Raw genomic sequence first — 24,182 nt, forward strand, 5'->3', positions numbered from 1 at the left:
TGAAAGGGAGGAACATGATCGGGTCATTACATGATAGCTCAACCATGCTAGGGTGATTTCCCCAGTTCCCTCTAGGTTACATTAACTCTACTGACCTTTGGTACCTCCGCGGCGTCCGGATTTTCTCAAAACTCTTTTTATCAAAACTATGTGAAGTATTAACCTTTTTCATTTCAAAACAATTTTCCTCTTTTTCTTCCCAATGTTTATCCAAAATGGATCATGCTATGTCAATAATCATCATTCTACAATTAATTCAACATAACCTACATAACATACTTTGCAAGAAATTCCAAGGAAATTGCAAGATGCTTTCATATAACAATTGTAGCAAGTTGACAACACAATAAGCATAGAAAATTAACATTTAAGCAAGATTCTCATATAAATCAACTTGTACACATATTCATGAACTTCATACACATCAAATAAATCATTTTAGAGGCAATCAACACAAAATAAGCATACTAAGCAACAATTAACAAAGGAAATTCACAAGGGAACAAGATATTTCGTTGATTAGGAACCCCTATCTCAAATCAAGCAAAACCCCCAAATTAATGCCCTAGATTTCAAATTTCTTAGAGTGCACCAACCAAGGAATTGCTCCGATCAACTTGTAGATCACACCATGATCTTTAATTTGCCACAAACGGTATTCAAAATTACTAAGAATTGAGGGAGAAATCAAACTTTGAAGCTTTGTAACCAAAAGAAAAAGAAAAGTCTAGAATGGGAGAGAGAGAGACTGACGGGAGAGGGAGAGAATTATGAGGCTTCAATGCCCTTTTGGCCTCTGAAAGGTGCTAATGGTGGGCCCCACCAAAATAATTTATTTCCCATTTATATTTTCTTATTAATTCACACCATAAGTTATATATATATATACACCAACTATAATATAGTCACATATGAAATCACAACCACATGCAACGCTTAAAATAAAAATGAATATGATGCAATTGGATCCAATCAAAACCCCCGTATGCATACGGAACCGTCAGGCTCGAAAAACTGAAAAATGCTAGAATGTCAAACCTTGTATTTCAAAGAGTCCTGAATTCAATGAAATGCCCCAAACAACTCTTGTACACCATCGGCACACTCAACGGTGTCCGGCACACAAAAAGAGAAAAGACAAAAATACCTTCGAAAAATCAGAAAATTCCCAAAAAATGAAAAATGGCAAATCCAAACCATCCATTAAATTCCAATTATGTTGATTTAATATGAAGGCATAATATTTAATAATTTAAAATAATAATTAATGCATCAAAATACACTTTTAATTTAAAAACAAAACTTTAAAGGCCCACCCAGTGAGAGTACAAAAATTTTGGACACACTCTAATATTAAATATAAATCCCTATAATGTTTCAGAGTCAAACCCTTAATAGTTTTCCGAACTCTCCATTTAAGTGCTGAAAATTAATAAATTTTTGAGTTTTAATTTAGTTAAACTATCTAAACATCATCTAAAAATCAGGATTGCATCACAATTGAGTTCAATATACTTTAAAAAGAGTAATCTAGAATTTCCTATAATTTTGAAATATGATTACTGTTTTTTTTTCTAATTTAATTAATTCAAAATCACTTACAAAAATTATTTAAAAATAATATTTAATTTCTATGGACACGAGAATGAACCCAGAATACAAGATTTAGAAAGTAAATTGGAACCCAGTTAAAAACGCATCTGGAGTCTCTATCTCATTCACTTGTCCTGTGACTGTGAGTGCTTACACAAACCCACTTCAACACCATCATCCCAATTTGATTCCCAATGTGCTAATAGCAAACTAATTATGGAAATCTATAGTTACATGTAATCTAACCCAATAACAGGCCCACAACAAGTCAGTAGAATCATTCTAGAAAAATTACTTATCTAAGATATCTAACCCGCACATATATATATATATATATATATATCATTGATGCACCTTCACAGTACACCAACAAAGTTAACATAAGTCAAGGCCAGCATATGTATAATGCATTCTATAGATAAATAGACATGTTGCTGATTGATAAAATCTCTAATATATATATATATATACTCGTACTCTAATCTTGTGATAACTCGAATTTTTTTAGATTTTAATTTATGATTTTATTATTATTTATAATTTTAGTTTTAGTTGGTTTCAGAGGAGCTGTAATTGAAGTTTTTATATATAGTTTACATATATATATATAAATATATGTGTGTGTGTGTGTATGTAAAGGTGGACACGTGAAAGTCAAGGAAAGAAAGAAAGTGGGCAATTTTCTTTTGGTCTTGTTTTGGTTACTTTTGTATATATATGTAATATATATTTTTTGTTGCATCTGATAAGGAAGGGAGTAGCGAAATGAAGAAGAGTAAGAAAATTGGTAATGTTTTCTTTGGCAGGTCTCTCTTTAGATTTTTAATGAGTTGATTTTTGTGTATATATATTGTGTCTTTGTAAATGGAATGGAGATGGCAAGAATTAAAAAGGTGAAGGTGCCGAAAGTGAGAAATGTTATAAAGGAAATGGTAATGTATTGGTGGGGCCCAGTAAATGATTGTTTGGCAAAAATCTTTTGACTTGATTTCTTTTGTTCACCGTGGGCTGTATATGTGATGAGTGGAGTTACATTGTTGTATATGGAAAGTTGGAGAAGGTAATGATGGCGGGACCCCAGTTGATATTTTTTGGCCAACTTTTCTTCTTGCTTTGGCTTCCATCACGTGGCCTTACTTTGTGGTGGGGGGTTTGTTGGATGATTTTTTTAGGTCGGTGAAATGCCTATATATTAGAGTATTATGTGGCGCACTAAGGTAGTAGACTGAGGAGAGAAAATTAGAGAAAAATCATAGAGAGAGAGTGACACAGAGAGTTTGAGGACAATAAGTAGCCGAGAGGTGCAGAGGTGGCCGGAGCTTGAGGAGTTGATGATTCAGTGAGGAATTTTTTCAGTGTAGGATTCTCTATACCTTGAATGGTATGGGGAGGTTTTGCTTTAATGTTTTTATTAAATGTTTTCGTGAAATGCATATGTATTTTGTTTATACTCACCTGTATATGTTTATTTTGTGAAGTTTTTGTTAAACCTCCATGAAATTCTTGTTATGGTTTTTCCTACTGAGACTTTTGTCTCACCACTCTCCAGTTTCAGGTACCGAAGATGAACAGGGATTGCTAGATTCGGAATTAGTTTGGAATTAGTTTGAAGAGCCGGTGTTTTAGGATTTAAATTTTTTATTTGGAGAATTTTTGTGTATTTGAGGAAATTGACTTTGTATAAGAAAAGGGTATTTTTTTGAGATCCTGGGTGTATTTGAATTTGTATAAATAGAGAATTTTGTTAGAATTTTCGGAGCGTGACAAATCTAATCCCCCTAAATTCCTTGATATGAGTCCACAATTCTTCAACCATATATACCACATATTATATAAGATATATACAAATAGATCATAACACTAACCCATCTATAATAATCATTCTAATCCTTTGAATGAAAACAGTATCATGGATCATGTAAAACATTAAAATCAACTTACCAATAATAACATACCTAAACTAAACAATTCTAACTAAAATCCTTGATTTTAAGTTATGCTATCAAACTTTATTTAATCATTTATAATAAATAATTCATTTATTAGAACCCAATAATTCAAGAAAACAAGTGTACAACTATACTATTATAATAATAACCATCATCAAAAATAATTTTATAACAGTTTAATATGCAAGTTACAAATATATATAAAAGTACAATGCAAGATTAACTTGCCTGATATATTGTTTCACCTTCCTTTCTAGACGATCGATTATTGAAATATAACTTCTCCTTCTTCTCTAGGCAACTCTTCGGTCATTGTCTTTCCTTTTAGCTACTACAGACGTCAACGTTAAAATATCACTCTCTATATATCACACTTCTCTCTTCTTTTTTTTCTTTCTTTTTACAAAATATCCTCTCTTTGAAATACTAAATTGGATAAATTATAATGAGAAAGAAATATCATAAGGTTGAGATACATAAGGAGTTTTATTTAAATTTGAAATTAAAGATAACCACATTATCTCTAATATATCATTTAAAATGAAGTTGATATATATATATGTATATATATGTTTGCACATTTATATATACTAGTAAAAGGAACGTAATACACGTCATGAATGTTTTGTAATTTATCTAATTTATATTTTCATATATTTCTTAATTGTTTATAGTTTTATAAAAAAAAAAAATAGGCAAAATAGTTTCAGGCCCAGAATGCCTTAGAGAGTAATAATTATCACCTCAAAAGAAACAAAATAAGGTTTTCCATTGATGAATGAATGAATGAATGAAAATTATAAACATTTAAAAAATATATGAAAATAAAATTTTATAATTTACAAAACATTCATAAATAAATACTATATAAAAATTCTATATATTATAAAATCTAAAAGGGTACCAACAATTTTTAGATTGTAATAATTGTCACCTCAAAAGAAAAAAAATATATTAGAAAATCCAAAACTATAACTATTTGAAAATAAAAGTATTTCTAAATTATTTATTTCTTAATCTTTATTTTTTTTGCATATCTCATTTCTTCATGAAATGAATCATTGTCAAGTGTCAATTCTTTTAATTCTTTCACCACAAAATAAGTTTTTACGACTTGTTGAGTACTGTCTATCTTCACCAGAAAAAAGAAAAGATTTTCCTTTGCAGCATGTCACTTTGTTGCCGAATTCATCCATGTCTTGCAAAAATAACAAATATAATTTAGAGTTATTGAGAAATTCAAGTAAGTATTTTTTTTTTAATTTAATTAAAATTTTGCAAATAAGGGTGAAAAATACCTCAATTTGTAATTGTAGTAAATCATCTAGTGAACAGTTTATTAATGTTTGGCAATTATTGAACATAGGGTTGCAAGTGTTCCAATATGTTCCATACTTCACACTTTAATTATCATCATGAATCTGCACATGAGTAAAGACAAAGAATTATACATTTGTAATATTATTAAACCATTGAAATAAATAAAATAATAAGATATAATAATACTTTTGAAAGCATTTTGGGTCTGTTGTGTTGCATTGAGGACACTATACTCTATCTTTTTCAACTTTAATTTTCTTGTTGCATTTCTCAGGCGCGTTGTACCACGGTTCGTGATCATTAACGACATTTTCAACTATTGCTTCGAAAGAGTAATTTGTTTTATGCAGGTTGTGCAACAAAATATAACTTCTCAATATATAAATTGAATATAAAAATGTGATACACATTTAAGGAAGATTAAGAAATATACTAAAATTTAATATCTCAAAGGACATTGTAGATTTCCTATTATGTTATGAAGTTTGACTTTTTTCAGCACCATTGAATTTTTTATCTTTTTTAGCCAAAAGGCTGAGAAAGGTTAGCCAAAAGGCCGATCCAAAAAAATTTAGTACAACACTTGATCTTAGCCAAAAGGCCGAGAAAGGTTAGCCAAAAGGCCGACCCAAAAAAATTTAGTACTACATTAGATCTTAGCCTTTAAATTTAGTACTACACTTGATCTTAGCCAAAAGACCAAAAAAGGTTTGCCAAAAGGCCGACCCAAAAAAAATTAGTACTACATTTGATCTTAGCCAAAATGCTGAGAAAGGTTAGCCAAAAGCCGAGAAATGTGTGATTAATATTTCTTTAGATCTATAGTTTTATAAGAGGCTTCCATGTAATAATTTTTTACTCAAAACCAATGTAGGACAAGAAAAATTAATTTTATTAGCTAATTTGTAATTTGAATTAAACTCTTTAAATTAATGTTTATAAATTTTATTAGGTAATTTGTAATTTGAATTAAACTCTTTAAATAATTTTTTGTTTATAAAAACTCTTTTTTTTATATTAATAAATAAATACTGAAAAACTGAAACTCAATATATGATCTTAGCCAAAAGGCCAACCCAAAAAAATAAAGTACTATACTTGATTTTAGCCAAAAGGCCGAGAAAGGTTAGCCAAAAGGCCAACCCAAAAAAATTTAGTACACTTGATCTTAGCTAAAAGGTCGAGAAATGTGTAATTAATATTTCTTTAGGTCAATAGTTTTATAAGAGGTTTTCATGTAATCCTTTTTAACTCAAAAACAATGTGGGACAAGAAAAATGAATTTTGAATTAAAAAAAATTAGTACTAGCTACACTTGGTCTTAACCAAAAGGCCGAGATAGGTTAGCCAAAAGGTCGACCCAAAAAAATTTAGTATTACACTTGATCTTAGCTAAAAGATAATTTGTAATTTGAATTAAACTCTTTAAATTAATTTTTATAAATTTTTTTAGGTAATTTGAATTAAACTCTTTAAATAATTTTCAAGTAATTTTTTGTTTATAAAAACTCTTTTTTTATATTAATAAATAAATACTGAAATACTAAAACTCTATACTTGATCTTAGCCAAAAGGCCGACCCAAAAAAATTTAATGCTACAGTTGATTTTAGCCAAAAGGCTGAGAAAGGTTTAGCCAAAAGGCCGACTCAAAAAAATTTAGTACTACGCTTGATTTTAGCCTTTAAATTTAGTACTACACTTGATCTTAGCCATAAGGCAAAGAAAGATTAGACAAAAGGCCGGCTCAAAAAAATTTAGTACTACACTTGATCTTAGCCAAAAGGCCGAGAAAGGTTAGCCAAAAGGCTGAGAAAGGTGTGATTAGTATTTCTTTAGGTCTATAGTTTTATAAGATGCTTCCATGTATTCCTTTTTAACTCAAAACCAATGTGGGACAAGAAAAATGAATTTTGAATTAAAAAAATTTAATACTATACTTGATCTTAGCCAAAAGGCCGAGAAAGGTTAGCCAAAAGGCTAACTCAAAAAAATTTAGTACTACACTTGATCTTAACCAAAAGGCCGAGAAAGGTTTGATTAATATTTCTTTAGGTCTTTGGTTTTATAAGAGGCTTCCATGTAATTCTTTTTAACTCTAAACCAATGTGCTATAAGAAAAATGAATTTTATTAGGTAATTTGTAATTTGAATTAAACTCTTTAAATTAATTTTTATAAATTTTATTAGGTAATTTTTAATTTGAATTAAACTCTTTAAATAATTTTTTTTTAATTTATAAAAAATATTTTTATATATTAATAAATGAATACTGAAACTCTTTGCACATTTAATAATAGTATAGATAATTTGTAATTTGAATCAAACTCTTTAAATTAATTTTTATGAATTTAATTAGGTAATTTGTAATTTGAATTAAACTCTTTAAATAATTTTTAGGTAATTTTTTTTACAAAAAATCTTTTTTTATATTAATAAATAAATACTGAAAGACTGAAACTCTTAAAGGTCGACCCAAGAAAATTTAGTACTACACTTGATCTTAGCCACAAGGTCGAGAAAGGTTAGCTAAAAGGCCGACTCAAAAAAATTTAGTACTACATTTGATCTTAGCTAAAAGGCTGAGAAAGGTTAGCCAAAAGGCCGACCCAAAAAAATTTAATACTATATTTGATCTTAGCTAAAAGGCCGATCCAAAAAATTTTAGTACTACACTTCATCTCTTAGCCAAAAGGTCAAGAAAGGTTAGCCAAAAGGCCGAGAAAAGTGTGATTAATATTTGTTTAGGTCTATAGTTTTATAAGAGACATCCATGTAATCATTTTTAACTTAAAACCAATGTGCATGGGACAAAATAAATGAATTTTATTAGGTAATTTGTAATTTGAATTAAACTATTTAAATTAATTTTTATAAATTTTATTAGTTAATTTGTAATTTGAATTAAACTCTTTAAATATTTTTTTTTATTTATAAAAAAATATTTTTTTATATTAATAAATAAATACTGAAACTCTTTGGATATTTAATAATAGTTTAGATAATTTGTAATTTGAATTAAACTCTTTAAATTAATTTTTATGAATTTTATTGAAACTCTTAAAGGCCGACCTAAGAAAATTTAGTACTACACTTGATCTTAGCCAAAAGGACAAGAAAGGTTAGCAAAAAGGCTGACCCAAAAAAATTTAGTACTATACTTGATCTTAGCTAAAAAACCGAGAAGGTTAGCCAAAAGGCCGAGAAGGTTAGCCAAAAGGCCGAGAAAGGTGTGATTAATATTTTTCTAGGTTTTTAGTTTTATAAGAGGCTTCCATGTAATCCTTTTTAACTTAAAACCAATGTGGGAAAGAAAAAATGAATTTTATTAGGTAATTTGTAATTTGAATTAAACTTTTTAAATTAATTTATAACCATTTAGTTTATAAAAACTATTTTTTTATATTAATAAATAAATTACTGAAATACTAAAACTCTTTGCACATTTAATAATAGTATAGATATAGATAATTTGTAATTTGAATTAAACTCTTAAATTTTTTTTTTTTTTTTATAAAAACTATTTTTTTGTATTAATAAATAAATATTAAAACTTTTAACGGCCGACCCAAGAAAATTTAGTACTATACTTGATCTTAGCCAAAAGGCCGAGAAAGGTTAGCCAAAAGGCTGACCCAAAAAAATTTAGTACTATACTTGATCTTAGCTAAAAGGCCGAGAAAGGTTAGCCAAAAGGCTGACCCAAAAAAATTTAGTACTACACTTGATTTTAGCCAAAAGGCCGAAAAAGGTTAGCCAAAAGGCCGAAAAATGTGTGATTAATATTTCTTTAGGTTTATAGTTTATAAGAGGCTTTTATGTAATTATTTTTAACTCAAAACCAATGTGGGACAAAAAAAAAAAAAGAATTTTATTAGGTAATTTGTAATTTGAATTAAATTCTTTAAATTATTTTTTATAAATTTTATTTGGTAATTTTTAATTTGAATTAAACTCTTTAAATAATTTTTAGGTAATTTTTTGTTCATAAAAACTCTTTTTTTATATTAATAAATAAATACTGAAATACTGAAAGACTGAAACTCTTTGCACATTTAATAATAGTATAGATATAGACATAGATATAGAAATTACGGGTATTACAGTGCTAGCCAGTGACTTAGTTGAAATAGGAAAGTATTCTTCTAGAGCTTTAAGGTAATCCTTAGCCAATAGTTTATCAGGAATGACACCCCTAATATATTTAGGAATATTATTCGTAATATACATTAGACTAAGTCTACTAGGCCTGTCCCATTTATCCCATTCCTTTTTTACTTCCGCACCATTAGTGTCTGTAGGCTTAGGTGGTTCATCTAACCTAGTGGCTAAGTCCAAATCCCCAAGTCCCAAATTGAAAGTTTTTTCATCTTTCTAGTTCGAGAAATTAGACCCTAGGCCTTCACACACGGTAATGAACCAACTAAATAACATAAAAATATAATTCACATAAAATCAAAATAATTAAGGCCACAATTATATAGTTTAATTGATGGAAAAAACAATCAAACTTTCCAGAATCAATAAGTAATGCCTCAAAATAATTGACTCTGAATAGGGTCAACTTCACATTCAACAATATTTCCTTTGGGCCAATATTATTAAATATTAGTTTCCCACTAGTGAAACAAATTTCACCTTTGAGACTAATTAATCATAGAAAATACAATATCAAAAATAAATTCCTTTGGGAATAGTATATGATTCAATCTAATTTAATTAACATTTGTGCTTAGGATTTTAAAATGATTCAATTTCCCAAATGAATCTGCCTGATGTACAAATATGCATCAATATTAAACATGAGGCAATATACATAATTATATTTATTATACCAATTTCAATACATTTACATAATAATGATACCATTTAAATCGTCCAATATATCTATTTATAACTAGACAAATGATAAAAAAAAAAAAAAAAAAAAAAAAAAAAAAAAAAAAAGAAGAGCAAATGGTATCATTTACAAATCATTCAAAACACTTATAATAACATAATACTATATATTGCACAACCACTGAGGCATAGGAATTTCCCAAATCAAAGATTTCCACATTGAAAGATCTATTTGGTCAGTCCCTTTGATATGTATTTTTTTATTTTTTTTAATACTATACTGGTCATTATTATACTCGTTTAAAACAATTGTTGAAAACAATATATACCTTCATAGAAATATGTACGGCCCCATATGTAAATATACATATATACATGAAACTGACTAGAGTTTCATTCCTAACACACACACACACACACACATATTGTTTCTATCACTTTTATAGATGCACACACACACACACACACACACACATATATATATGTGTGTGAGATATAAATTTTATAATTGGTTAATTTCGTTGTCAAACAAGTCCGATCGAGTTGTAATTTTTCGGTTCAAAGATTGAAGATCAGATGCAGATTTAAAAAAGTTCAAGTGTTCATGGGTTGTTACACTCCGAGATTATGAGAACAATGCTTTAAGAAGGTTGTGAGTGAGTGAGAACACTTTGAGAGTTTTAGAAGGTTGAAGGAAACAGAGAGTACCTTTTTGTCTAGTGGGAACCGGTAAGAAAATCCTTGAACCGGTAACAAACCTTGGTCCACGACAAGTTTGTTTACTGCCAACCTTTAATCGATACCACAGTTGGGAACCGGTAGCCAAAGTGTGTCGGAAAGGTTTCTGACCTTTTTGAACCGGTACCAAGAGTCCTGACAACATTAGAACTTTTAGTTTATTCTTCTGATTGTTTCCTTTTTGATCCCAACTTCTTCCCAAGTCCTATGTACGAAATTTTTCATATTTTCAGAGGTATTATGATATTCTAAACTCTATGTAAATCTTGGTAGTCATCTAGGTCTATTCACAACTTTAGGGAAAATCAATTCTATATTTTGAGAAAGCCTTTTAGAGAGAGAAAATTCAAAAAATCAAATCTGATTGTTCTGAATTTATTTATGAGAGCATACACATATATTCATAAGTGATTTAGTAGTGTTGTTCTCTATCTCATCGGAATTGGAGCTATATTGAAGATTTAGATATTGCGTATGAAGAATAGGATTCAATTCTTCTACATCAAGTTCAGATCTTGAAGAACAGAAGTAAAAACAATCACACTTTGAAAGGGTTGGAGCATTCGAGGAGTGTTGTCTGATCTACCTACTACCCTTCTACAAAGATCAAGCATAAGTTTGAAGTCAAGTTGCTGTTGGACGGGGAGTCGCAAAGCCAGAGGATTGTCAGCAATTGGTGTTTCGTAGAACAATAGGGTGTAAGCTAGAGTCAAATTTCGGTGTACATTGTTTCAAACATAGTGGATTGGTTTACTTTGGATTGAATAGTCCACGAGATTTTTTCCATGTAAATAGTTAACGTATTTTATCAGCTGGGGTTTCCTCGCTTAAAATCCTGGTGTAATCTCTCTAAACTTAACTTGTTTTACTTTACAGTATTTATATTTATGATTGTGGATATTTAAATTGATAATATAATTTAATCAATCATAAATTATGCAAGTTGACCTAATAATCAGATCTAGGTCCTTAAAGGAGTTAATCACAATTAAAATCAACTAATAGCATCCCACGTTAACTATTTTCACAATATATATACACACACACATAAGAGACAACATAATTAAATATGGTATATAAATTTCATATAAACTCAACTAACAATATAATGATGAAAATATAATAGATTTATGCATCAGAGTCCATGTCTTGCTCAGATACCACATGTAAGCAATTCAACCATAATAAAATACATGATCCTAATGCATAAACGTTGTTTAGAAAACATACCTGCCATCTTTAGCAGTTTGTGTTTGAGATCAACTATTACAGAAACACTCTTCAATCCTCTACCTTTATTTGTGAAACTGAACAATGGATTCAAACTCTCTTTCACATATATATATAGAAGGCTAGGACCGTTTCTTAAACGTTGCCAAAATGAGACATGTTGGTTCCATCAACCAACACAACCTTGTGTAAATAAATAACAGTTATAATAAACTGTAGTAATATGATACAATATCACCTCTCTTAAATATAGATAATTATAAACCATTTAAATAAAATTAATTATAATAAGACATTTTTTCTTACAACTCAATCCATCCACATAGTGACATGTGTTAGAAGCATGGTTCATAGTCGTAGACGCGGATGTAGAAGCGGATTTATATCGCTGTAATGTAACAAAATGGTTATCACAGTCACGTGTGTGTGTGTGTGTGTATTTGACCTAGGGCCCAAAATACATTGATAATTGAGTTTTGACATACAATTATCTGTAATGTAACAAAATGGTTATCATAGTCGTGTGTGTGTGTGTGTGTGTATATATATATATTTGACCTAGGGCCCAAAATACATTGATAATTGAGTTTTGACATACAATTATATTTGTTTGAATATTATACGTGCTTCGAAAAAGGATGAGGGCATGTTCTAATATTTGTACATGATTGAGTTTAAAATTATAGAGAGCTCGTGAGCAATTAAAAAAAATTACTCACATTGTCGCATTTTTCATGCTTCATCATCATTAAATACCTAATCCATTTGGAATTGCATTAAAAAATCATATCTTCTTCCTTATAAATACTGGAATCCAATCTTTTTCCATTCATGAACTGACCATTTTGTGAGGCATTTCTTTTATGGCTGCACAAACTCCACAGTGCGTCTAGATTGTACTTTTATTGGTAATGGGCATCTAAGTAACTCGATCATCCATGTCATGACATGTGTTAGGATCATTATTCACAGTTGTAGATGCGAATGCAAAAAGGGACTTATATCATTATGATGTAACGAAATCGGTTTACCCTAGTCGTAATGTTTTTGAACTAGGGCCCAAAGTGCATCGATAATTGAGTTTTGATATAAAATAGTGATTGTTTAAATATTATACGTGCAAAATGAGGGTGTGTCCTAATATTTGTGTATGATTGGGTTTAAAAATATAGAGAACTCATGAATACTTAAATGGTTACATTTTTCATACTTCTTTAACATTGAATGCCCAACATTTTTGGATTTGTACTAACTAAAATATAACTTCAACTTTATCAGTATTGGACTCGAATATTTTTTCATTCAACGAACTGACTATTTTGCGAGGCATTTCCTTTGAGACCACCACCTCCAGAATGTGTTTAGATTGTTCTTCTGTTGATAGTGGGCATCTAAGTAACTCAATCCATACATGTGGTGAAATGTGTTTGGATCACAGTTCACAGTTGCAGACGCGGATGCAAAAAAGCAGATTTATATAGCTGGAATGTAACGAAATCGATTATCCTAGCCATAGTTTTTTTTGACATAGGGCCCAAAATATATAGATAATTAAGTTACTTAGATGCCCACTTTTCTACTCTCGATGCTCACAATTTTCCTCAAAACACATTTGCAACGGGAATATGATGATGATGGGGATAAGAGTTCACAAGACAAATGTGGTTTGCTTTAGTTTTGGTTTTTCATCCATCGTTCAGCTGCACATGTGGATGATTTATATCACTGTAATGGAAATAATTTGGTTACAATCCCAATGGGTTGGCCTAGTTGGAAAAGACTTCTGGTAAAGGGCGGATTCAGGATTTTTTGTTAGGGTGGGCTAATATTAAACATAAATTTAATAATAAAATTTCTTAAGCAAAAAATAAAAAATAAAAAATTATAACATAATATAGATAAATATTTGAATTCATACCCATACATTATACTTCGATATGACAGTAAAATAAAATTAAAATTAAAATTTGTCCACCCAATCTAAATTAATTAACAACAATTTACTACCTGACGTGAGATACAAAAAAAGATTGTGTGATTCAATTCAAGAATTTGGAGGAAAATGTGGGGAAATTAGAAAAAAAAGAATTTGAGAATGTGAAAGGGTATTGAATTGACTCACCAACACGAGTGTGAGTAGCCAATCGAGGCATTCTTTTTCCTTTGGTGAAGAGATCGAAACCTAACTGATGATGGCTTGTTCTTTGAAATTCTTGGATGGGAGGCTGAAGTGGGCTAATACTATTATTATTATTATTATTATTATTATTATTTGAGCTGGGCTAATATTATTATAGTAATTTTTATTTTTATTTTTTTAATTTTAATTTTAATTTAATTTTATTTTTTTTGGGTGGCCTACAGCCCACCTTTGCCCACCCCTCTGTCCGCCTTTGTCTTTGGTGCCCATGAAGCGTTGGGTCTCAGGATCGATTATTACTAGGTACAAACAATTTCTTGGAGAGGTAGGTGGTGAGTACAAATAAGGAAGAAAAATTAAATTAGTTCCAATAGTCGTAATTATTATTTTTACCTGGGACCCAAAATGCATTGATAATTACTTTTTGATATAAAATTATGATTGTTTGAACATTAAGCGTGCAAAATGAGGGTGTCTCCTACTACTTGTGTACGATCGAGTTTAAAATTATAGAGAGCTCGTGAATAGTTAAATGAAATTGTTCATAGTTGTCATGCTTCTTCATCATTGAATGCCTCTCCTTTTCTTATTTGTATTAATGAAACATAATTTCATCTTTATCGGTAAATTCAAATGGTCTTTTTGGTTGCATGTCACGACCCGCCCCGTATTGTATAGATATTGTCCACTTTGTACACTCAACTTCCGGTTCTCACAATTTTTTTTTTAAAACACATCTACGCAGGGAATATATATATATATATATATATATTACATAAAAAAATTATTTAAAAACTATTTTACAAAAAAAAAAAAAAAAAAAAAAAAAAAAAAACATTTTTACGCCCAAACAAATTGTGCATAAGTGTAAATTAAGATTTAGTCTAACAGTTGTTTTCTGTTTGAATATCCTTTCTTAATTGCCGTTGGCTTTAACTCTTGATAGTTGTAGGCACTATGTGTACTCTTTGTTAGGAATTATGTCTCAAATTCCAATTATTATTAGTTTCTATTTTAGAGTATACTTTTTATGGTAATTTCTTATAAAGACATGAATTGGGCTTTTAGAAATTGTAATCCTTGGCCACAAAGGAATTAGGTATATGACTCTATAAATAAACACTTAGGCTATTGTTGAGAGTTATGAGCTGACAGAGATGTAGCCTCATGAGAGAGTACGTTGATGGTAGAGGTGAGTTACGGGTTTGGTAGAGTGAACACTGATGGCGAAAAGGACTCTCGTGGAGTACACGGAGAACTTGGTCAAGAGTTTGTGTGCATGGTCCGATGTTCAAATTCTTTATTATTGTAATATCTCTACATATATAGTGAATCTCTTCTCATTCGTGGATGTAACCCTGATTTTGGGTGAACTACGTATATATCTTGTGTTGTGGTTTGAATTGTTGTTTTTCTTTCTTTCTTTTGCTTCCGCTGTGCCCCAACAACTAGTATTAGAACTAAAGGTGAAGGAGATCTAGAAAATACAAAAAGTCTCAACAATAATAACTTGGTGTATAGGATGTAAAGACATCCTCTCAAGATGTAGCATGAATAGAGGCGCCACTATCAATAACCCAGGTTTCATGGCATACAATATTAATAGCATTATCATCATAAACAATGAGGAAGTCTTCAGAAGTAGTGGTGGTATCTCAATCATCATCATTCTTTTTCTCATTCCCTTTCCCCTTGTTCTCTCTCTTCAACTTTTTGCAATATTTCTTGATGTGCCCCTTCATGCCACAATGATAGCACTCAATATTAGTAAACTTGTTGGACTTGCTTCTGCTTTTATCATTATTCTTCTAACATTTGCTCTTACTTCTCCCCCAATTTTCTGTAACTAAAACCTCTGACTATGAACTGGATCCCTATGATTTTTTTCTCATCTCTTCATTCAAAACACTGCTCTTAGCTAGATCCATATTGATTAAGCCATCCGGAGCTGAATTAGATAATGACATTCGGAAGGTCTCCCATGAGTCCGGCAATGTACCAAGTAGACATAACCCCTGTACCTCAGCATCAAACTTAATACCCATTCTAGCTAGTTGATTAATTATTCCTTGGAAAGAGTTTAAGTGATCTGTTATTGGAGTCCATCTTTTGTTTTGTTTCGTTTACTATGTGCTTAAGCATTGTTGTACTTCTCTTATTTCAAAATTTTTACTGTCTATGGCATTGTAACGTTGTAAAGGAACAAACATTTAATGCATTGTTGTCTTTTTAAAATTCTTAAATTAGATGGTGTTAAAATAAATGTGTAAAATTGACAATTTTTTACGAGATGTCGATATGGGATTCTCTGCGGTACAACATTTACTCAACAGATTTTGTTTCATTTATTTAACGGATTTTAGCTCACACACATATGGACCACAAAGGGTAACATTCATTAAATGTGATATAACACTTGTACAGAATTCCCAACTCATGTCATACTTAATTATTATGTTGATAGAAAAATATGTGGAAGGGGGAAAGGAGGGACAGATGAGGCCAAGGTAAAACCCACCCCCAAAATTTTTTTATTTTTATTTTTTAGTATAGACAATTTTAGCCCAGTCCAAAAAAATATATTTTTTCTAGTATTAGCCCACCCCATTAATAATTCCTGGATCTGCCTTTGGATGAGGCAATTTGTGTCGCATAAAGAAAAATGCATTTACTCTTCTAATGGAATATAAATGTTAAAGATTTTTTCTTCCAATTTTTTGAAGAAAATCTTAGAATTTTATTTGTCCCAAATTCACATCTTGTGATTTTTAGGGAACAAAACATGGTTAATCAATTATGTATTTAACCAGAAGATGTACAAATTCGTCCTCCTCAAAAACCTCAAGTCTCGCCTATGATGTTTCTAATTTTCAAAATTTTTCATTTTTCTGGAAGTTTCGTTGGTGCAAGGGTATTTCTGTCTTTTCACTTTTGCGTGCGGGCTTTTTATTGGGTCCATTTGCATTTCATTCATTTTATTCTATGTGAATTATGTGATATTGTGTGGTGGTGCATTATATATATTTTGTGTGGTGTAGAAATTAAAGCAAAAAGAAAAAGGAAAAAGAAATTCAAAGTGGTGGGACCCACCACAATCTCAAAAGTGGTCTAGAGACCACATTTCCCTTCTCATTTTCTCTCTCCCCGTAAGTTTCTTCCCCTCCTTCATTTTTTCTTCATATTTCTCTTCTTTTGGTTTCAAGACTTCAAATCTTGATTCCAACCTCATTTCTTAGTGATTTTAAGTGTCATTTGAGGCAAAACAGAGAACACGACGAGCTCTACGCGTGAGTAGCAACAATTTCAGATTTGGTGCTCTCTATGGATTTTGAATTTGGAGACCCATTTCAAGGGTTTTGCTCAATCTTGAGGTAGGGGTTCTTAATTCATGTTATCTTGCTCCTTGGTGAATTATATCTCCTAAGATGTTGTAAGCATGTTTAATTTGAATGTTAACTATTTTAAAGATCTTCTAAGTGTTGTTTAGAAAATACATGATTATGTATATGAGTTGTTTGGTGTGAAAAGCATGCTTAGATGTTGTTTGGTTGTATAATGTGTTGATAAATTACTTGAGATGATGCTATGACATTGCAAGCATGGGACATATACATATGCATATCATTGGGTTTTCATTAAGGAAATTGTTGTGAAATAAAAATGGGAATTTTTGGGAAAAGTATTTTGACAAATTGGTTTTATGGAAACCCGGTCGCCGTGGGGATACCAAAGGGCCGGAGGGTTAATATAGCCTAGAGGGAATTAGGGAGATTGCCCTGCGTGGTTGAGCTAGCTGGGCCCAAAATGACGCCACGGGGGTACCAAGGGTCAGGGACACTAGCCAATCCTTCTCTCGTGTCGTTGCGGAGTCACCAAAGGGTGGGTTATATTAACCGTTTGAAAGTGATGGTTTTGGAATGAAAATGGAGAGCGACATTGGCATGCATTGCATTTCATTGCATTGTATTGGTTATATTGAATTTGTTATTATGTTGTGTATCCCCGACATGATATGACCCTGTTTCCCATTACTCTATTCTTTGTATGGATTCACGAGGACACAAGAGGCGTGTCTTAAGTGCTACCTACTGAGCGATTCGCTCACCCCATTATATTCTTCATTTTGCTCAAGTTACGGCAAAGAATTGGAGGATGAAAATCCACCGTAGGCTTGAGAGAACTTGAAGAGCATTTTGAATGTATTTTGATGAATTTGAACTTATTTTGTAAGCACATAATGTAAATGTATTAGGTTCATTTGGCTTGTATATGATAATGTGACTCGAACCTTAAAATCCATTTTGAAGTAAATTGATTATAATGTAAAGTTTGAGTTCATAACTCCATGTAGTTGATCTCAATGATTGTTAATTTGATTACGTGTTGGTTCTCTTGTCTATGACCATAGAGTAACTTAGGATTGATGATTTGACTCGAGATTAAACCATTGCAAAGTCTCCATTTTATTTCCCCTCTCATCTTCATAAGGCAGCAGGTCAGATTCAGGATGCAAGGCTCGACGAAGCCACTTCGGTCGACCGAAATAGTACATCGGTCGACCGAACCCCTTTGTGGAATCGCGAGAACTCCATTTCGGTCGACCGAAATAGGGTTCGGTCGACCGAAACTTTCACATGCTCTCAGTATCTCAGCTTCAGTTGACCGAAGCAGTGTGTCAGTCGACCAGTTCTTGGAGGCCTGCTTCGGCCGACCGAAGCTCCACTTTGGTCGACCAAAATGTGCCTGTTAGGTTTTCTTTGTTCCTTCTTCCTTTGTAATCCACTCTTGATTCTGGAGAATTACTTAGAACCTTAGGAATGTTTAATTTTGATCCTAATGAGCATGTTTTGACACTTGAAATGTTAGGTTTGACGTAGATGACCTCGGGTTCGAGTAAGGACCCGGCTAACGGTTCGGACCCCCGAGTTCGGGTCGTTGCAGGAATGGTGTCAGAGCGTGGTTCGATAACCTATAGGACGACGGGTAGAGGCCTACATAGGGTTGCATGGGATGTTGATTGCATTGTTTATGTGACTAAATTGCTACTTGTTTATTACTTTAGGAAGCATGCTTAATTGCTTATGTGCTTACGTGCTTAAATGTTTATGTGAAAATGTTTCTTGTATAATTTTGCATGCTAAGTATTTGTACGGCTTCATTTCATGTTGAGTCATCCAAGGTGGACCTTAGTATCATGCTTTTGAACCGTTTTCTCATTTTATAGCACGATGTCATGATGTGAGGAAACCAGGGAACTTGGCCCTAGGCTGACTAGGGGTGATGTTGGTGAGAACTCCAGCTCTAATCTGGAGGAGCTAAATGATGAGGACACACTTCTTAGGGACTTGATTTCCCCAAGAGTTGTCCCCACAAGGAGGGATAATGTTGAAGCACCCATAGAAGTGGGTGAAGGTTCTGCGGCACTGGAGTTGAATCGACTGTTGCAAAGTGCCTTGAAGATAACAATTGCGGCTCAGTCACAGTCGGCACCACAACCTACAGTTCAAGTTAAGGAGACGCCAGCTCAGAAGCGTCTCAAGATCATTAAGGGGTTTTCTCAGTTGATGCCGGTTATGTTTGTGGGCGGTGCGGATCCAATGGTAGCAGACGACTACATGGATCAAGTTGAAACTCAGTTGATCTCAATAGATGTGACAGAGGATCACTTGAAGATCATCCTAACAACTTTCAAGTTTACTAAGGATGCTAAGCTCTGGTGGAAGACGGTTACGAGTCGGCATAAGGTGGAAGAGATGAGTTGGGACAAGTTCAAGGAGTTGTTTTACGAAAAGTATTTTCTGATTTCTAAAAGATGGGAGTTAAAAGACCAGTTTCTTGGCCTTATCCAAGGTAATATGTCAGTGGCGGAGTATGAGAACAAATTCACTTCACTTTCTCGCTTTGCTCCGGAAATGGTGAAAGATGAAGTTGACAAGACTCGAAAATTTGTTTCCTGCCTTAATGATCGAATAAGGCCGTTGATAACGGCACAATTCGTCAAGGTCTATTCTAAGGCAGTAGAGAGGGCTTTGATGCTGGAGGCTGATATTAAAGACAAGGATGTAAGGAGGGAACAGTGGAAGCAAAAGAGAGGTATAGGGCTATCTTTAGAAGGATTTTCTTGGAAGAAGAACAAGGGTAGTTCGTTTCAGTTTTAGGGGCAATAGTCTGCATGATCTGCTCCTACCACTCCTATGCCGGCTGGGTCTGACAAGAGTGGAGTCATATGTTTTCAGTGTTAGCAGCCTGGGCATTACAAGTCTGGTTATCCCATGAGATCGTCTTTAGTTTCTTTAGCTCCAAAGGCTTGTTATGGGTGTGGCCAGTAGGGTCACTTGATTCAAGACTGTCCTTATCAAGGAGCAGGCACTAGTAGTGGCAGAGGGTCACGACAGAGGCCGTCACAGTCGGCTACAGTTCAGTCAGGTTTTAGACCACCGCCACCACCACAGCCTGCTATGTCTTCTCAGGGTTCACGAACTGTTAGGAGGGATGCTCCTACTGTGCCAGCGCAGCAGTTCAGTATTCAGGGTGGCAGTTCTCAGGCATAAGCACCGTTGGGCTGTGTTTTCGTACTTGCACCGGCTGATGCATCTTCTGGACCGTCAGTTCTTCGAGGTATCTTTCTAGTGTTTGGTTCTTCGGCTCGTATTCTTTTTGACTTTGGTGCATCTCATTCCTTCATATCATCATCATTTGCACTTGCATCGGGGTTAGAGGTCAGTTTCATGGATCAGGTGTTGTGTGTTGATACGCCAGTTGGGGTTTCAGTGTCTTTGAACAGAGTTGTGCGGGATTGTTCCATTGTGATAGTTGGATGGACTTTTATGTTTGATCTTATCCTCTTGGAGATGACTAGCTTTGATGTCTTTCTCTGGATGGATTGGTTAGCTTTCTTTCGTGCCACAATTGATTGTTTCAAAGGGAGAGTCACAGTTTACACTCCTAAGGGAGATTGTTTCTTTTTCATGAGAGATCGGAGTGATTCCCAGCCTTCATCGTTGTATGGAATTCGAGAACAAAGTCATGGAGATTATTTCTTGTCTAGTTTTCTAGCCAAAGAAGTTGATGTTGTGGGAGAAGACTATCCGGAGGTAGTTCGTGATTTTTTGGACATGTTTCCAGAGGATTTGACAGAGTTGCCTCCACACCGAGAAGTAGAGTTTATTATTGACTTGATGCCCGGTATCGCGTTGATTTCTATAGCACCGTATCGTATGGCACCAGTTGAGTTGGAAAAGTTGAAGAAACAGCTTGATAATTTGAGGATGAAAGGTTTCATCCGACCGAGTGTGTCGCTGTGGGGCGCACCGGTCTTATTCGCTAAGAAGAAAGATGGTTCTTTGAGGTTATGCATTGATTATCAGAAGTTGAATCATGCCACCATCAAGAACAAGTATCCTTTGGCAAGGATAGACGATTTGTTTAATCAGTTAAGGGGAGCCAATTGTTTCTCGAAGATTGACTTGAGGTCTGGCTATTATCAGTTACGGGTTAGGGATGGGGATATCCCAAAGACAGCGTTCCGTACACGGTATAGACACTATGAGTTCCTTGTTATGCCTTTTGGCTTGACTAATGCGCCAGCGGCATTCATGGACTTGATGAACCGCGTCTTTCACGACTACTTGGACCACTTCATGATAGTTTTCGTGGATGACATTCTTGTGTATTCACGGACTTGGGGGGAGCACGAGGTCTATTTGAGTACTGTTTTATAGATTTTGCGAGAATACCGATTGTATGCCAAATATGAGAAGTGTGAGTTTTGGCTGCAAGAAGTGAAGTTTTTGGGACACGTTGTTTCGGAAGGTGGAGTGTCAGTTGATCCATCAAAGATTGAAGCTATTTTGTGAAAGATTTCTCCCGTTTGGCAGCTTCTATGACTCGATTGACCCGAAAAGGAATTAAGTTTCTGTGGAATGAAGCCTATGAATCGTCTTTTCAGGAATTGAAGACAAGGTTGACTACGGCTCCAATACTGGTGAAACCTGAGCGTGGCTAGGGTTATGTGATTTTTTGTGAAGCTTCACGTGATGGGTTGGGATGTGTGTTGATGCAAGATGGTAGAGTAGTGGCTTATGGGTGTCGATAGTTAAAGACCCATGAGTATAACTACCCTACTCATGATATGGAGTTGACGGCAGTCGTGTTTGCACTGAAGTGTTGGAGACACTATTTGTATGGTGAGAGATTCGAGGTATTTTCAGATCACAAGAGTCTCAAGTACCTTTTCTCCCAAAAGGACTTGAATAACAGACAGAGGCGATGGGTTGAATTTTTGGAAGATTACAATTTTGATTTGCAATATCATCTGGGCAAGGCAAATGTGGTAGTTGATGTCTTAAGGCGGAAATCTCGTGGAACTTTGGCCGGATTAACTATTTGGAAATGGAAAATGCTTAATGATCTAGCGGAAATGGGATTGTGTTGTGTTACCGATGATGTTTGCAGTGAATCTACATTCTTGTTTAGTCTTGTGGCTTAGCCTACTCTTGTTGTAAGGGTGATTGAGTCGCAGAGACAGGATCCAGATTTGGATGCCATTCATGCTTTAATCTCTAGTGGTGAGACAGTAAAAGATTGGAACTTGCATGCAGATAGGGGTCTACAATTCAGGGGTTTGTTAGTGGTTCCCACAGTTTGTCAGGAGGACGTCTTACGGGAGTTTCATACTTCCCGTTTTGCAGTTCATCTAGGTGGTACTAAAATGTATCACAATTTGAGGCGTCAATATTGGTGGAATGGGATGAAGAAAGATATTGCACAGTTTATGGCTAGATGCCTTACCTGTCAATAGGTGAAGGTCGAGCATCAGAAACTGGCAGGGTTGTTACAACCATTGCCTGTAGCGCAATGGAAATGGGAACATATTGCTATGGATTTTGTGACAGGACTTCCAAGGTCACGGAGAGACAACGAGGCCGTATGGGTCATCATTGATAGACTGACCAAGACGGCTCACTTTTTGCCTATTAAGGCAACAGATGATATAGAGACACTTGGTGTTCTTTACGTGAAGGAAATTGTAAGATTACATGGAGTCCCAGTAACCATTGTCTTAGATAGGGATGCCAAGTTCACTTCGAAGTACTGAGAAGGACTTCAAGCAGCGTTTGGTTCAACGTTACGTCGTAGTACGGCATTCCATCCATAGACAGACGGTCAGTCGGAGCGTACTATCCAGATCTTAGAGGATATGCTTCGGGCATGTGTGCTTGACTTTGGTGGTAATTGGGAAGATCATCTACCACTTATTGAGTTTTCCTACAACAATAGTTATCAGACGAGCATTGAGATAGCTCCATTTAAGGCGTTGTACGGCAGACCTTGTAGATTTCCAGTTTATTGGACTGAGGTAGGTGAGACAGCTGCCTTAGGACCCGACATTGTACTCGAAACTACTGAGAAGATTATATTGATCAGACAGAGACTGCTCACAGCTCAAAGCCGACAAAAAAGCTATGCAGATAGGCAGAGACGACTGCTATCTTTTGAGGTGGGAGATCATGTTTTTCTGCGGGTTTCTCCATGGAAGGGTTTGATGAGGTTTGGGAAAAGTGGCAAGTTGTCGCCACGATTCATTGGATCGTTTAAGATTTTGGACCGTGTAGGAGAAGTTGCCTATAGACTTGTTTTACCACCACAGATGGACAGGGTTCACAATGTCTTTCATGTATCGATGCTGCGGAAATATGAACCGGATCCATCTCATGTTTTGGATTGGGTTGACGTGATTATTGACGAAGATGTCTCCTATGAAGTGGGACCAGTGTAGATCTTTGACACACGATAGAAGATGTTAAGGGGCAAAACAGTACAGTTAGTGAAAGTTCTTTGGAGGCATCATGGAGTCGAAGAGGCTACTTGGGAGCTCGAACAGCAGGTTCGGTCTAGGTATCCAGAGTTATTTTCTTCCCCAGGTATGGCTGGATTTTGGGGACGAAATCCTTTTAAGTTGGGGAGATTGTGATGTTTCTAATTTTCAGAATTTTTCATTTTTCTGGAAATTCGTTGGTGCAAAGGTATTTCTGTCTTTTCACATTTGTGTGCGGGCTTTTTGTTGGGTCCATTTGCATTTCATTCATTTTATTTAATGTGAATTATGTGATATTATGTGGTGGTGCATTATATATATTTTGTGTGGTGTAGAAATTAAAGCAAAAAGAAAAAGGAAAAAGAAATTCAAAGTGGTGGGACCCACCACAATCTCAAAAGTGGTCTAGAGACCACATTTCCCTTCTCATTTTCTCTCTCCCCATAAGTTTCTTCCTCTCTCTCATTTTTTTTTCATTTTTCTTTTCTTTTAGTTTCAAGACTGCAAATCTTGATTCCAACCTCATTTCTTAGTGATTTTAAGTGCTGTTTGAGGCA

The 24,182-nt window shown here is 33.8% G+C and overlaps 1 protein-coding gene across 1 annotated transcript; it reads left to right on the forward strand.

The window, feature by feature from the left end:
* The first annotated feature begins 19,720 nt into the window (after positions 1 to 19,720).
* On the forward strand, positions 19,721 to 23,586 carry LOC132301640 (uncharacterized). Its single transcript, XM_059798878.1, has 5 exons — positions 19,721 to 19,901; positions 20,568 to 21,083; positions 21,686 to 21,792; positions 22,297 to 22,520; positions 23,235 to 23,586. Exons 1-5 carry the CDS (start codon positions 19,721 to 19,723, stop codon positions 23,584 to 23,586), a joined length of 1,380 nt encoding a protein of 459 aa, XP_059654861.1.
* The last annotated feature ends 596 nt before the right edge of the window (positions 23,587 to 24,182 follow it).

The sequence above is a fragment of the Cornus florida genome, unplaced genomic scaffold, assembly GCF_030987335.1.
Source record: "Cornus florida cultivar Cherokee Brave unplaced genomic scaffold, ASM3098733v1 CherokeeBrave_3.0.0_Hap2_Chr03, whole genome shotgun sequence".
NCBI lineage: Eukaryota > Viridiplantae > Streptophyta > Magnoliopsida > Cornales > Cornaceae > Cornus > Cornus florida.